General features: G+C 51.0%; 1 protein-coding gene across 10 annotated transcripts in view; it reads left to right on the top strand.

Moving 5' to 3' along the window:
- LOC133349628 (zinc finger protein Helios-like) overlaps nt 1–16,226 on the top strand; it is a 78,956-nt gene that overhangs the window by 35,277 nt on the left and 27,453 nt on the right. For 8 of the 10 annotated variants that reach the window (XM_061563222.1, XM_061563218.1, XM_061563219.1 and 5 more), the window contains 2 exons: nt 3,791–3,852; nt 5,561–5,647. In XM_061563222.1, the coding sequence (XP_061419206.1) occupies nt 3,801–3,852; nt 5,561–5,647 (139 nt within the window). In that variant the 5' untranslated portion in view covers nt 3,791–3,800. Of the gene's footprint in view, nt 1–1,295; nt 1,372–3,790; nt 3,853–5,560; nt 5,648–16,226 lie in introns of those variants that run through there. The other 2 variants (XM_061563224.1, XM_061563216.1) reach the window with 2 other exon arrangements.

Consider the following 16,226-nt stretch of genomic DNA (forward strand, 5'->3'; position numbering starts at 1 on the left):
ACAAGTTAGCAGTCGCTATTTCATCAGGGGCACGAGGAAACGACTCGCGACAGAAAAAGGAGGTGAGGTAAATTATGCCAATGCCATGGACTCGGGGGTGACTCACAGGAGAAGAATTTCGTTTTGGGAACGCAGGCTCAAAATGCCAAGTGACCAGCAACAAACAGCACTGTAGTGGGTGCGGTAGATAAGAGATAATAGGTTTGCCGAGTCGAGCGAGGTCGGTAGAAGAACTTGGCTTGAACACAGCGTGGATGAGACTAAACGGTCAGGGGCTGGCAGTGGCACAAGTCCTGACACACCGGTGGGGGAATCCGTGAGTGAAGTTCATGGCTACCGCTGGGCTACAGTTACCGTTCGGGTTGACAGCAGTGCTGAGTTTCTCACTGAAACATTTCCGGGTTGCTGCCAGGCTGGAGTAGCCGGCACGTGACTCGTAGCCACAGCCATAGCGAGAGGTATTCTGGATGCGGTGTGCCGGGTGCGGAAATATTGTCTGCTCTCGCCGACCCAGAAAACCCGGTTTGTAGCGACAAGACGTTGCACGAGAGTGGGTGACACGTGCGCGAGTGGGTGACACGTGCGCGAGTGGGTGACACGTGCTCGCAGAGGACTCGTGGCTGTGAATTGTAATTCGCGTCTTGGAGCCAATTGACGGCGGCCGTCGCATTTCACAGGTACACGAGGCAGAGTGAGCTCACGTGTGTTTTTTTATCCGACACGTGCTCGGTTACCCGTGCCACTAATTGATGAGGTTCCAGTTGTGGAATTCCCATGAAACATGCCTGCATGAAGGTCATCGTTAAGAATCCACACTCGTGCAAACTAAGCTTCTCCCAGTTGTTGTTATGGACGGTGTTTTCCAGCGGTTTACGTAATCCACGCTGATGTTGTTGTTGTTGTCTGCCCGTCACCTCCTACTGCTGGGCAACAGCCTCCCCCCCCCCCCCCCCCCCCCATTGTTCCATTCCTTCCATTCCTGGAATCGCTCCTGCCCGGTCGTGACCTCCGAACTCTGCGATGTCGTCTCCTCGGCCGTCTCCCTCTGCTTCCCTTCTCTGTTCGGCCTCCACTCCGTGCTTCTTCTCTCGTCTCTCATCAGCGGTTCTCATCCCGCGTCCTCCTGCCCATTCCTTCCTGATTGCTGTCGCTTTGACACCGGCGAAGTCGGTGCGCGCTACTTCTCTATTCCTGAGCCCACCTCGCCGACTCACTCACGACCTTCTCTCCACAGATCTCTTGCAAACCTGTCGCGTGTGCGTACACGTTCAACCAAGTGACAATAGCCAAGTCGAATGAAAACGCATCACCTTGGGGATTGCGCTCTGGATAATTTCCATTTGTGGTAAAAATATAATGTTTTATTATTCGGTGAGTAGAAACAAGCATCAATGTCGCCCGTTCCTTGAGCTGTAAATGTTTTAAGTTGTGAAAATGTGACCGCTGGAGTTAACATGGGCCCTGGTGCAGAGAATTAAATGCCCCCCCTTTCCCTCCTTCCCCCCCCCTCCTGACCAACTTGTCCCTCTCTTGGTAGCCCAGCGCCTGAGCCCCTGTGCAGTTGCACCGCCTGTGCACTCCAAAAGCTGTGCCGCTGTTCGACGTGTATGCTCCGTTAACAATGTAAAACTAAACAATTTTTACTTTACCAGAGCTATATAACTCTTCTTTCAGAAGCGTCCTGGCTATCGCAAATGATAGATCAACAAAGTGGCTTACACGTGGAAAGGTATAGCAGCCAAATACTCAACGCCTGTTTCTAAATGTGGAGAGAATAACCGCGACCACGGAGAGAGAACATGCGCCAACTCCAAATATACAGCAGGCGTCAGGGTTGAGATCGAACCCACGACTCCCATGTGAGGTAGTTAATATCTCGCCACCATGGCACCCAGTTCTTCGATGCCAGCAGCCTTGGGTGCTCTCGACCCATTTCTGGCCCGCAGTATGGGCACGGCGCTCTCCTGCCGCACGTTCAGAAGTTCAGTCTACGTGGTCGCTGTCGTGCGATGCGTCTCAGCACGGCGATGCTCTCCAAGTGATTGCATTTCACTCCTCCCAACGAACGCGCTTCTCGTGCGGAGGAACCACGTCGATGTTATTACTTGGCATCAAACTTGCCCACTCCCCGCCCGTCCGCCCGCCCACCCGCCTCTATCTCTCGCTCTCTCCATGAAGCATTTGCTCAATTGGCCTTACCGCATCCCTTTTGTTAAATAAGCAGCTCTGGCAGTGGTGCACAAGCCACGATGAACAAATACTCAACACATTCGTCAATGGTGCTGCTCTCAAATGAAAACTACAGTAGACGGCGTTTCGCGCAGTTGCCCTTTTCTGTAGCAGAGATCTCTGTGCAGAGATCGCAACTTGTTATATATACAGAATCTATTTTTAGTTTTGGAGCAGTGTTATTGATGAAAGTGTTCAATCATACTTTTCCTACTACCATAGTGTCGATTCCCACTCCGATCTGTAGGTAGCATCTATTTCCCTCTTCCCGTTTAAACCGCCCCCCTCCCCTCCCTCAGACTCTGTGCGCGTCGTGTTGAGTTTCGGCCGCAGCTCAAAGCTTCGTGAATCCGCCCTATCTCGCGTGCAGCACCGGCGTGGCGCTCGCTGCCCGCCGTGGCGCTTGCTATCCTTGGGGCTGGGGCGCGTCGTTGAGGCTCCGGTGCATTGCTGCATTTATTTCATTTGCGCATTCGGTTGAACTGTCTCCTCCCATGTGTGGGTCTTCTCCGGTCATTCTGGGTTCCTTCCACCGCCCAAACGCTCGTCAATGGAATTGGCCAAACGTCGGCGTGTATCAGGACCCTCCTGAAAGAGTCTTGAAAATGAACCAGGATTTCCTGGCTACATTTATTTTAGCCAAGCTTTTCTGGCTAAAAGAGCATATTATCCTCGTCATAATCATAATCGTCATCGTAATATTTCTACGGATGATATTTCTACGGCAAAGTAATTGCTTTCCTCTGCATGTCAGCAGTGAAGTAATTTACCCCAAAGGTCATGTAATATGCCTGCACACAACACACACCATTCTTTTAATCTCGTTGACTTATCTTCATTTATGTTTGCTCGGGGATACGCACATCCGTTAATCAGCAGTGGCATGGCTTTGTTTCATATAATCACCCAGTCACTCAGTTGGTATTGCTTAAAATGTTTACGGTGCTATTCATAATTTCGTGAGGTGATTTTATTTCTCTTACAATAAAAAAAATTCCAATTTACAGCCGAGTGGAAACTGTGCAGCCGGGCCAGATAGGGGTGGGAGTGGGGGGGTTAACACAAGGATTTAGGGAGGGAGTGGGGGGTAACGCAGGGATTTAGGGTGGGGGTGGGGGGGTAACGCAGGGGTTTAGGGTCTTCAGATCCGTGGCCTCGAATTTTGAGGCCCACAACTCTCCTGAACAACAATATCGCAGCAGCAGCAGTAGCAGCAGCTGCAGCAGCAGCAGCAAGCAGAAGCAGCAGCAGCTGCAGCACTAAGCTGTAGCTCAGCACTGCAGTTTGTATATCACAATGTAGCAACTGGAACTGAAATAACCAGGTGACCAACAGTGGAGTTACTGTAATGGGGCATGGGTGGTGGTTAAAGCAGTCAGGGGAAGGACTTAAACCTGCAAAGAGGGAGTGAGTGAGTAGTGCATCACCTGGAGGAGTGAGTAGTGCATCACCTGGAGGAGTGAGTCGTGCATCGCTGTGATGTCGCTGCACCGGTGTTTGTTTTTCCTACGCAGGTCCCGGTGCTTTATTTATTAATTTGTGTTTTTTTATGACTTCCCAGGTGTGTGGATATGATAATGGAAGTGGACAATGAGAGTGCCGCAGGCAACCAGCCACACACAGGTACGGTCTCTCCCTCTGCCCCGCACGAACGCATCGCTACCCGGCAGTCCCTTTCCCACCGACGTCTCCCGGAGACCTCGTCCCACGCTCACGATTGGGGACGCTACTAACGGCGAGCCACAGAAACGCGTGCCCGGCGAGCGGTCGACGCGTCCGTCACGGATGCATCTCACTCCGAAGTTCAGGGTTGTCGGCGTTGATACAAATGTAGTGCCCGGCGCGACGAGCGCCTGTGGTGACACGAGGCTGGCCAGCGTGCCGCACATCTCGAGGCAGCGCCGCGTGTCGCCTCCTCGAGCAGTGGGAGGTGTGATTGGGCCGACACCCACTGCAGCCAACCCTCGGAGTGACCTTACGGAGGCTGTTCAAAATCAAAGGCCCTCCTTCGACATTCGTGTCTTTCCACCGAGTAAACCCCCGGGATATTTCTAATCCCTCTGGCCATTGTTACGAAGACCGTGGTTGTATCCATAAACACTCAAATGTGAGAGAGCGAGAAAAAATATCTATTTTCTATGGAGGGAGGTAAGAATTTCAGACGTCGGTATGCGACGTTAATATTGCGTGACGGCTTTCAGATTCTTTAGCACGCATTTCCTGAAAATTCTCGAGGCTGCGTCTGTCAGCAGCGAGCTTTTGTACCTGTTCATACTGCCAATGCGGCCATTTTTAGTCCGAGTGCTGCCACTTGTCGCGCTCATTGTTACATTTATCAGCAGCAACGCCAAAGCTATAACGACCTCCACTAAACGCGGGGTGCGGTGACGCGGCCGATACCTTGACCTGATGTTTTCAGTTCCCACCGGCTCACCACGAGAATGAGTCATCGTGCTACCACTTGTACCGTGTTTGCGATGGCTGCATACGGGAAAATTTTTGTTCAGTTTAATTTTAATAAAGAACTTTTCGCTTGCATATGAAATGCATTTGGAGCACGTGTCAAATGCGAATGCGTTTAAGCTTACTGGTGATGCCCGGTATTTAGTGTGGCCTTTTTTATTTTCTCGTGTGCTTTGTTTTTTATTAATGTATTCGCTTCTGAAAGGTTTTTGCTACTGGCAAAGGAGGCCTCGTGATGATACAGACGCATGTCGTTTATAACTAACGCGTAGCGGGTATCCCGACACCCGTGGTGTCTGCGCGCTCCGCGGGCCGTAGAATTCACCGCGACTAGTTTCCCACGACCACGTTCATGCACCACTGCCCGTGCGAGATCGTCGTTCAAGACCTTCACGGGGGTCCGCACCAGTCAGCTGCGCTCCCTTTACTCACGGCGGACTGACGGTCGCGAGTGATGGCAGTGTTATCGCAACCGTGGCTCGACTCGGCTCATCGTTATTATACCACCATTCCGTCACGGTCGATAAAGTCGGTACCACTTCATGGAAGATGGATCGCGACCGTCCCACGGGGGGAGCCTGGCCTGCACCACAGGAATGCGCGATTCCTACAGTTGGCACAGATCCATCAGTGGACGTGAGCACTCCCTTAACGCTCGTTTGAGCGAGGAGAGACAGAGACGGAGACGGAGAGGTGCGCGTTTGCCGTTGGGACAGCCGGTTTGCTAATGCATCCGGAGCCCCTTTGAAGCGTGCGCCTGTCGTAGGCGAACATGAGCTGATTGCGCGTGCGTGCCTGTGCGCGTGTGTGTGTTTGTGTGTGCGTGTTCGCCCGTGCGTGCGTGCGTGCGCGCGTCTCTCTTGCGCAGAGGGTTGGACGGACGGAGACCGAGCCGGTGCCGCCTCCTCCCCATCGCCCAGCAGCCCCCCGGGCGGCTCGGATCACATGATCCAAGGTGAGACGGCAGGCAGGCCAGCGGCGAGCACGTGTCCGATTACACCGAAGCGCTCCGTTTCTGTCGGAGGGAATGAAAATTTGTGAGCGGCGAGCGGCGGTCTGCTGTGAGCGGAGTGAGACCAAGCGACTCGTCTTGGGGGTTTCCCTTGTGCCGGTTTCGTAGCAGCACAGGAGGCGGAGTGCGGGCTCTGCTTCGTTATCGTGTCTCTTGTTATTAATTATTACTAATATCTGCGAAGATATCGCCGAGACTGTTTGGCCGTGCAGCGCTGGCAGGATTGGGCAAGGCTGCGCGGTGGGAGGATCGTTGGCTCACTCCGTAAGCCACGCAATGCTTCGCCTCTCCGCCGAGTGATATCTCGGGATCTGTTAATGTGTGCATGCGCACGCGGGCTGGGCAGCGGGCTTAGCATCCCGTCTCAAAGCTCCGAGGACTACGTTTCCTTTCACATAATCACCGTAAAATGTTGAGCGTGCGCATGCAAGGTTGGGTTTGTGTTTTTCTTATCTTGATGCCATGGTGAAATATCTCCTGCTTATTGCTCAAAGGGAACACAATGGTTCGCGGTTCCCCGCTCACGATATACAAATGCAGAATTACAAATTGAAAAGTTAGCAGCTGAGAGCCGAGTTAACAAGCTCTTGGCATTCTTCAGCGAGCTGCAGCTCGTAATGCTGCACGCTCGCGTATATAGGGGGCGCCACGGTGGCGATATGTTAACTTCCTCGCCTGGTATACACGAGGTCTTGGGTTTGAACCCAAACCCTGTCGCTTGTATATTTAGAGTTTGCATGTTCTCCCCATGGTCGCGTGGAATTTTATCCAGTGTCATTACCACTCCCATCTGGCTTTGGGCACCGCGTTGGGAAGATGTCAACTGCCTCACCTGGTATACAGGAGGTCGTGGGTTCAACTCCACAATCAAAATATTCATCAGAATCTTTATTTATACTGCAGGAATCTGATGAGCTGTATATTTGGAGTTTGCATTTTCTCCCCGTGGTCACGTGAATTTTTCTCCGGGTCCTCCGGTTTTTATCTTCGCATTTAGAATCAACATGCGTTTATAAGAGTATTTGGCTGCTATCAATGTCCACGTGATAAGCCACTTCGTTTACCTATCATTCATGATAGCCAGGTCGCTTCTGAAAAAGAGCTGTACAACTCAGTGGGGCTTACCTTGTAAATTTGAAGTAACTTAGTGGTATTAATGGTTTTTATAGAGTAGGCACGAAGCAATGTGTGTGCGGATATTCAGGGAATGGATCTGGTCTAAAAGTGGAATATGGTGCCACTCGAGCACCACGAGCTCCTCCATGAGCTGCGACCGCGTACAGCGCCTCGTGTTCACGCCCATCCATCAGAATCTGTATTTATCCTTTATTTAACCAAAACGTGGCGCCAGTAACTGCTCGTCGACGTGAAGCTGTGGCCCTGTTTCCATGGGAGGGACCTCCTCCTCATCCACCTCCTCCACCCTCTCACAAGGAGTCGCATCTCAGCGACGGGTGGGAGCGCCGCGGGCTGAGACTCGCCCACGCACGTACTCATTCGCTACTCGCTCACCCACCCATTCGCTCGTGCGCTCACCCATCCAACAATTCACTCGCTCACTCACCCATCCATTCACTCGTTCACTCACCCACCCATTCACTCGCTCACCCACCTATTCACTCGCTCGCTCAGTCACTCAGTCACTCAATCACTTCCACTCTCGCTCGCTCCCTCTATCGTTCACTCACTGTCTCACACATGCCCTCACCAGATCTGCTTCCTCTCTTATTTTATCACTCGTTAATTTACTCATGCGCTGACTTGCCTCCTCGCTTACCTCCTCACTCATTCACTTGCTTACTCCACTAGCTCACTCATTCACTCGCTCGCTTTCCCATGTAAAATCCAGATGGTATTGTACGTTAGTGCATGAGTCGCCATGCAAATCCTTTGCTCTTCGTGCAAGTCTGTGATTGCCAACGCCTCTCAGGCTCCTGGGAAACTGCCCAGTGGCGTATCGTGGATGGCGTGGGCTCTGGAGCAAGGACTGAAACGGTAGTATTCCCCCGTCACATTTCCCCATTTTGTTCGTGGCATGGCGCTCAGGCGCCCCTACGCCCCGCTCTCTCTGCCGCGCCGCTCTTACCAAGCCGATTTCCGCCCCCTGCGGCGCTGTTTCCCCGCCGCCGGGAGTGCGTGGGCGCGGCCGCCTTGCGCAACGCGGTCCGTGTCGCCCCCCGGCTCTCGGGGCGGCCCGCGGGGCCGACTGACCCCCCCGCCGGGGCAAAGGTCGGTCGGCGGGGGGGCGACGGTCGGTCGACGGTCGGTCGGCGGGGGGCGTGGGGGTGGGGTGTCCTTATTTCTCTCGTACGTACGTGACGATCGCCACCCCGGACTGGGTCGCTTCTTTCACGCCGTGCTTTGTGAAACCGCGCTAATCGGAGGTGCGGGCAACGGGCAACAAACTAAACACAAAACTCATTTCTAAAGACTCATTTCTCAAGAAATGAGCTTTGAATGGAGATGATTTAAGTGCATAACTCCAGTGGCTTCCTAATATCAGAAGGAAGAGCATTCAAGACGACTGCAGAAGCGCATCTGAAAGCACCGCGTGATGATGCAGTGACCGTGTTTGTTCGATGGCTCTCCATCGCACGCCAACCGTGCGGCGACGATCACGACGCGACAGGTGCAGTGGCTGAGCTGAGCGCACCGCACCTGCACCCGGCCGGCCGGGCGGGCGGCGAGGGTTGCTGGCTCGCTATGCTACGGGGCAGTACAGCAAGTAGATTTCTGACCCGGCTGTGTGAAGTGTCGATTTTTTCCTCTCCTTACATATTTGGGTTTCTTCCAAGCCCTCTGGTGCCCTCCCACGCAGAAAATTTCTCAAAAATAAATTGGCTCGACCTCCCTGCCATGGATTTTCAGCTAATTGAGGCTCGGTGAATGTTCGCTGAACAACCGCTGCCGACTCCAATAGAGGCGACCACTAAGTTTGCTTCTTGCACTCCGATGCTCAATGTATATGTACACAAACTTGCTTTTCTTTTTATAACGGGGACCCATCTTGTATATGGAGTGCTCTCTCCAATAATGTCTATAATCCAGCAGCATTGTGTAACAAGGCTCGTTCTGCTGATGGGACCCAGGAAGTTCAAACCTGTCCAGAGTTTTCTTGGTTAAACAAATGTTGCTTGGCCATATTGATCTGGAAAGCCAACAGACCAGGCAGATGGCGATGATGATGGCGACGCAGACGAACCCTTCGTGGAAGAAGCGCATAGAGGGGGGTCAACGGGATGGCATCGTGCTACGGAGGCAAAGGTGGTCGTGACGCACGTCACGTCCTGGCCCAAACGGCGGCACGGGCAAGAGCCGTGCACTTCCACGGACGGCACCGCCACCGCAGGGCACGGCCGACTGTCTAGCCGGACCAGGTGTCCGGCTTCGGCAGTCGGAGGAGGAGAAGGGGGACCATCGGGTCACCTGCCCTCGCTTCGGTTAACTCGGCCTCACCCGAGGCCCAGACGTTTGCGTTGCCGTTTGCCGAGCCGTGCGCCAGTCAGAGGAGAAGGAGGGCATCTTCCTGCAAACGAACGCGGAGATTTTGCCAAGAGGGTTAGAGAGGCATTAACAGAGCGAGACGGAGGCGACGTGAGGCCGCCGGGCCCGGCGCGTGACAGGCAAGGCCGTGCGGAGGCTGCGATTTGTAGGAGAACCCGTTCCCACTCCCGGATTCGCGTCCCAAGGTCAGCGCCGCTGTGCGAGCGTTTTTCGTCTTGATGTCTACATTCCGGGCCCATTCCTCGCCGCTGTTTTGTCTTCACAGCAACGAGGGATTGTGCTCGATTCGGAGCGCGTTCTGGCGCTGGTGCCAGAGCACATTTCGTGCCGTCAACCGCCATACGGCTTTAGTGTGGGGGAAAGAATGGTGCCATATCGAGCAGATAGAGCATTGAAATCAGTTAATGTTCAGGTGCTTTGTGCACCTAAGTAGTAGATTTCGTTTTGAAACTTGTTCAATAACTTAATTATGAGCCGAAAGAATAATAGTTGCCACGTTAAACGCTTGCACATGCGGCAATTCGTATTATTTGGCGGTGGTGAATGGTTTGAACGACACAAATTTGGTCAGATAATTACGTGGCCTCGTCCAAAAATCAATTGTGAAGCAGATGCTTGGTGGATTATTACATCACAGGATAGTGACAGCTTGGCCAGGCCTTCATCCAGCAGTGGATTGACCGTGGTTGAGAATTATGACGTTCTAATCGGTTGTACCACGTACTTCGGTGTAATTTATGACATTTCGCTCTGCGTGCTGAATCCAGTTCCTGCAGAAGCTGCCAGTTACATGGTGCGAAACGTCAGACTCCACCAGGAACAATTCGCAGTGCTCTGAAAACGCATCGGAGAGCTGTGCAACACAGCCACAAACACCTACGCAGTGAGAATATTTTTTTTGGGAGGGGTATTTTTTCAGGCCTATCTTGGCTCGCTCGTGTTTAATTTTGGATGCTATGCGCTGACTTTTGAGAAGTGGCTGGACTGGGTAAGCAGTGCCGGACTGAGAGCCGGACCGGTGGGGGGGCGGAGGGGGGGCGGCCCGCAGTGGGCGTGCTGGCCGCACCTTGCCCTGGGAGCGAACTCATTGCTTGGCTTTGTGGGGCCGTGCTCGGGGGAGGGGAAACACAGACACCAGGTGGTGAAAAACACAGCTGGAGTGAAAAGAAAATGACCATGTGCGATATTGGCAGGAACATAAGACGTTGCTGAAGGATGGCAGAAGGTTACGCATTTTATGTCTTATTTATTTTTCGAAATTACAATTTAACTGCATCCCCGATGGTGCGTTCTGCATCACGTCATGAGGGGAAACAGATCTTTTTAACTCTTGCAAAGCAGCGGCGACCCTGCGTGTTAAAGAACGGCCCACGGAGGTAGATGTCACAGAGCTACTTTTGAGATCCCTTCCAGTGACCTCTGATCCACACACAGTAGGGGGCAGCACTGTGCCACGCGCTCTGCCATATGGGAGTAACGTTTGTTGCTTGACGACATAACCAATATATTCTCTCTTTAGCCAAATTAATTAGAAAACCAAATTTTGTGCGATGAGTTTTGTATTATTTTCTTTAATCATTGGTGACCGGGCTGACTCGGGCGGAGAGCGCCAACTCGCACACGCGTTGGGTCACCTGTGATTTAGCCGAACGCAGCTTGATCCCAGGTGACCTCTGAGCCAGCTGGCTACCTCCACAGATGTTCTCTCCTCTTGCCAGAGGTGTCATCAGCTCTGAGCGGACAAGGACCTGCAGGCAGGAGGCTGCCTCTGCACGTGTCAGCGCTCCATTTGTGGGAGATGAAAGTAATACATTTCCCTGGCAAAATAATAATGTACGAATGTACAGAAACAACGTTTTATTTGCAACTATTACAGTGCAACGTTGTTGACCAATTAACCACCCTCACCCAGTGCAAGTGCATGCGCACGGTGCCCCCGTGTTAGTTTTTACAGATGTTTCCAAATCTCACCACATGACAACGCAGCGACGCGTTCTCAACATTGCGTACATTCGCGCGCAGTACTTTCAAAGTACAGCACAGTAGTTAATTTTCCCATGCTTAAAAGAAGCTTGCACTCCAGAAACCAACATGTGCAAGGTCGCCATTTTGTTTGTATAGATATTAGCAGAAGCGACGTCGCGTACGGTCCCCGAGCCAGCCGCGTGCACGCAACGCAGCCTGCCGTGCATCTACAATAGTGGAGTGTCTCCGATCTCAGTATTTTCGAGCAGATTTGGTAAATTGTATTTCAGCGAAGGCACCGAGCAAACGAGTTGGACACCAATCCAGTGCAGGCGCATGACAGGTACAGTTTGTGTCTCGGAGCTCTGTAGGGTGGGGGGATTGAAGGTTGGAGGGAGGAGGAGGAGTGGCTGTCAAACGAGCCGGTTGGTCGAATTGCACCAAATTTGCCTCGGGCCTTTGTGAGTCAGGCGCCGATCCCGTGGAACTTGGGGGGGCGGGTGGCGGGGGGGGTGGCGGAACTCTGGCGCACGCAGCGCTGCCAGGCAGCCCGGGCCCTGCCGCCGCAACCGTGGCTGCAGTGGTTCCCAACGTGTCGAACGTGTCACGAATGTTTGGTGGTGACGCATTCCAAACAAACACAAATATCGTTTGTGCGAGGGGAGGGAGAAGATAGGTGTTTGGTATTTTTAATCGAGCCCGCATGGATTTTTAAAAATAGGCCTTTCGTGTTTATTAATAATAAAACAATGACCTCATGCAGAATTTATTTTCAAATCTATTTTTAGTGTTTGCTGACGCATCAAGGGAAGAGTTTTTTGAGCGATCATAAGCTCGGGCTTTTTTAGCCACACATGCATTGCCTCTTAACAGGGTGAATGGCTTTTTATTTCATTTCATTTTGTTCTCTGCTGATTCTAATAAATCATAAACAATAACATACTTGACTTAAAGCTTTCGTGACTGCAGGAATTAATATTCTCTGAGTCTTTTGGTAAAGTCACGTAGATAGGTTCAAAGAAAATAACAAAAAAACTACGACGTTTCGATCGCAACACAAGCGGTCGTCATCAGGAAAAAGGGGTTCGCTTCTAAAGACAAACTGTTTATAAAGGTTCAAAACAGCCAATGTTAACGTAAGTGGTGGGCAGCGACCGCGACGGTGGTGGGTTTTCCACCAATCAAAGGGCTGCCAAGTAAACAGTGAGCATGTTAATGTAAAATCATTGAGCGGCCTCCACAGCCAGCGCCCTGAGGTGGCTATGTTAATGTGAGAGATTAGCATGTTAATGTGAGAAGATGGGGATAAACTGAGCAATCATACCTGGGTGTGATATTCCCATCCTACCACCTTCCCATGTTAGTTGTTATTTTTGGCTCTCTAATTTTACATGAACAGGTTAAATTTCTCACGCGAACACACCCGCCTCGCTTTCCGAGCTCGACGTTGCTGCTCTGCGATCTCCCATTAACATGCCAATATCTCACATTAACATGCTAATCTCTCACATTAACATGCTAATCTCTCACATTAACATGCCAATATCTTCCATTAACATGCCAATATCTCACATTAACATGCTAATCTCTCACATTAACATGCTAATCTCTCACATTAACATGCTAATCTCTCACATTAACACGCTAATCTCTCACATTAACATGCTGATCTCTCACATTAACATGCTAATCTCTCACATTAACATGCTAATCTCTCACATTAACATGCTAATCTCTCACATTAACATGCCAATATCTTCCATTAACATGCTAATCTCTCACATTAACATGCTAATCTCTCACATTAACATGCTAATCTCTCACATTAACATGCTAATCTCTCACATTGACATGCTAATCTCTCACATTAACATAGCCACCTCAGGGCGCTGGCTGTGGAGGCTGCTCAACGATTTTACATTAACACTAGCAGAAGTACCCGGCGTTGCCCGGGATGAAAAATATATTTCTTAATAACCTTACATATATACACAGATGGGCTGCTACCCCTGCCCCCCCCAGCCACGATCTCCTCGGCCGCTGTGCAGTAGTATGTACGGCCTATAGTGTGGTGGGGTGTCGAGGCCTAGTAGCTTGCAGAGCCTCCGGCCTCGCCTAAATTGCCCACCCGGCTGAGGCTGGGTACCGGGGCCGTTACCCCCCCCCCCCCGCGCTACAATAATACTATGTAATCACTATAATTTTATTATCTACCGACCCTATAATAGTAATTGCACACATTGGGGTGGCGGGGGAGTGAAGAGGACGTGAAACTTTGATGAATTTACCTCAGAGTCGCGTGGTGGGTGTCGAGGCCTAGTACCGTGCAGAGCCTCCGGCCTCGCCTAAATTGCCCACCCGGCTGAGGCTGGGTACGGGTGCCGTTCCCCCCCCCCCCTCCCGCGCTACAATAATACTGTCTAATCGCTATAATTTTATAATCTACCGACCCTATAATAGTAATTGCACACATTGTGGTGGGGGGGGGAGTGAAGAGGACGTGAAACTTTGATGAATTTACCTCAGAGTCGAGTGTTAATGCGTGCGCCTATTTTTAACGGGAATTAAAAATGGCGGCCACCCCGCGGCGAATGCGTCGCTACCCGTTGCCAGGGGCAACCGCCGGACCAATCGTGTCTCGCAAATCCCTGACATTTCGTCCAATGAAACTGCGTATGGTCCGATACACAGACACACACACAGACAGACGGACAGACAGACAGATTTGCGATTTTATATATATAGATGCTCACTGTTTACTTGGCAGCCCTTTGATTGGTGGAAAACCCACCACCATCGCGGTCGCTGCCCACCACTCACATTAACATTGGCTGTTTCACACCTTTACAAACAGTTTGCCTTTAGAAGCTAACCCCCTTTTCCTGATGACGACCGCTTGTGTTGTGATCAAAATGTCGTAGGTTTTTGTTATTTTTTTTTACCTATTTACGTGACTTTACCGAAAGACCCAAGGAATACAATAACAGACTTATTATTCATAAGGTTTGCTTATAACCCAAATACCATTTCCGTAACGAGTCTATAGAGAGAAATTGCGTGCAATGTTTTTTTTTTATATCGAGCCATCTTCCACCCAGCTTCCCTAAATCCATAGCTTCAGTTACTATTTAACATCTTTTTTAAGGCCCACAGAGTGATAATGATTTTTCTCAGTTATTATAAGTGTGACCATTTACTTCCCCCCATGAAACAAAGAGATATGGATTGTGTTTTAATCCAATTCAGTAATATTTTTTTCTCATTTGTGTTCTTGTCTAAAGTGAAGATTTTTCTTGCCCCATTATCCAAACTTTTAATACAATTCGCATGGAATTTGTATGCAACGTAAAAACATATATAAATTATCACACGTAACATGAGCCACGCGTCTCCTTAGCGCGAATGCCTGTTTTAATAAGTGCATCGTGATATGCTAATTATCTATGTGCCATAAGTGACGATGCCAAACTGAATTAAACATGGTGGCTGGGTAGGTCAGACGTCAGAACGTTGAGCTGACACCACTGAGCTCCTGGGTCCGAGTCACCTGTGATTAACCCGCAATGTCAAGTGTCACTGTTTTTATGGGCTTAGCCTTGTTACCAATGGCTTCCCAAAAACCGCGGCATTTATACCGTGCAGGAGAAATTTCGAATGTGGGGTGGGGGGCGGAAGGTGAGCCGCACGTTGCGGCAACAAGACACGCTCGTACTGCAGGTGTGGGCACGCGATCTCTGAGTAAGGGGGGCATTGGTGGCATTGGTTGTGTGTTTGGGGCTGGGAAAAGGGGCGGCGGGGACCGGCGCTCTTCACTGGAGACCCACACTTCCCTCGGCGCTTTTTGGAGGAAGCGACGGTCGCTGGCGCAACGCTCGCCAGGCGGGGGCATCTCAGGACACGGGAGGAGAGAGAGAGAAAAATAACTCACCGTTGGCCAAAAACGTGGCGCTCGCTCGCAGCCCTCGTGATGGATTATCTTTGCCACGGAACTGGTCCACACGCCCCTTTGATGTGACTTTTACTCCACAAAATATCCGGCTAAACTGGACCGGAGGACAAAGAAGGAGACGCGCAGGCCATTATGCGTCGCGCCCGATTGAGAAACGCCCACCACCGAGCTTTCCCGAGTTGCCTCGTGGACAGCAGGACCCGCGGATAAATAATCGGCGCCTGCTAACTGGCCGGGTCACGGAAGGGCCATCCCACCCCAATTACGCTCAATTAGATTGCGTCCCCTTCACCGCCACCGCGCCACTGATGGGTACAGTTAAACACCGCTGGTTTTTATAATTTCTGTTTCACTGAAGCAGGTGAGGGTTGTGCCGGACGTTTTTATCGCAGTGAAGCCTGCGATGCATCACAGTGAAAACGAAATACGAATGTGAACAAGCGTGTAAGATAATGAAATATGTAAAGATCTCTTTATTTCACTGGACTTCCTTACGTACATTGGCTGCAAGTCTGTTTGTTCACTGCCAGGGTTTGACAAACCACTCCAGCACAGTGGTGAGTGCGCCGCGCTAGGAGCCCAACAGTCAGAATTCAACGCCCGGCGTTGGCTAACATCAGTGATGAGTGATGACTAAAGGGACCTTTACCAACCCAAACTGAGCCGAGTGCTATGGTCAAATAATCCCCACGACCGATAGTGTGTGGAGAGGCCTTCAATCCAGCAGTGGATTGACAAAGAGATGTAAATTAGATTATTAACGGTACACATTTCCCGAGTTTGAAGGTATCTTCTTTTGTTTGCAAGGCAGCGTTTGACAAACCATTCTGCCAATGCCAGTTCTACTATACATATTTTGACAATGTGGGCACTTTTTTTTTAAATGTGGTCACGCTGTTCCAATCCCAAGTCGTGTTCTCACAGCATTACATCTCTCGGTGCAGAAACTGCAAACACGAGCAAATAATGTGAATGCGATGTGGCTTGGGCCCCGTAGACCTGAAGTTGGCCTTCACGAGCAACGTTAAAACGAAGTCAATAAACGCAGAAAAACGTGTACACGCAGTCACAACATTAAAACCAAGAGCGCATCTCTGCTTTTTC

Source organism: Lethenteron reissneri, chromosome 31 (assembly GCF_015708825.2).
Source record: "Lethenteron reissneri isolate LAM-NWPU_2019-01 chromosome 31, ASM1570882v1, whole genome shotgun sequence".
Taxonomy (NCBI): Eukaryota; Metazoa; Chordata; class Hyperoartia; order Petromyzontiformes; family Petromyzontidae; genus Lethenteron; species Lethenteron reissneri.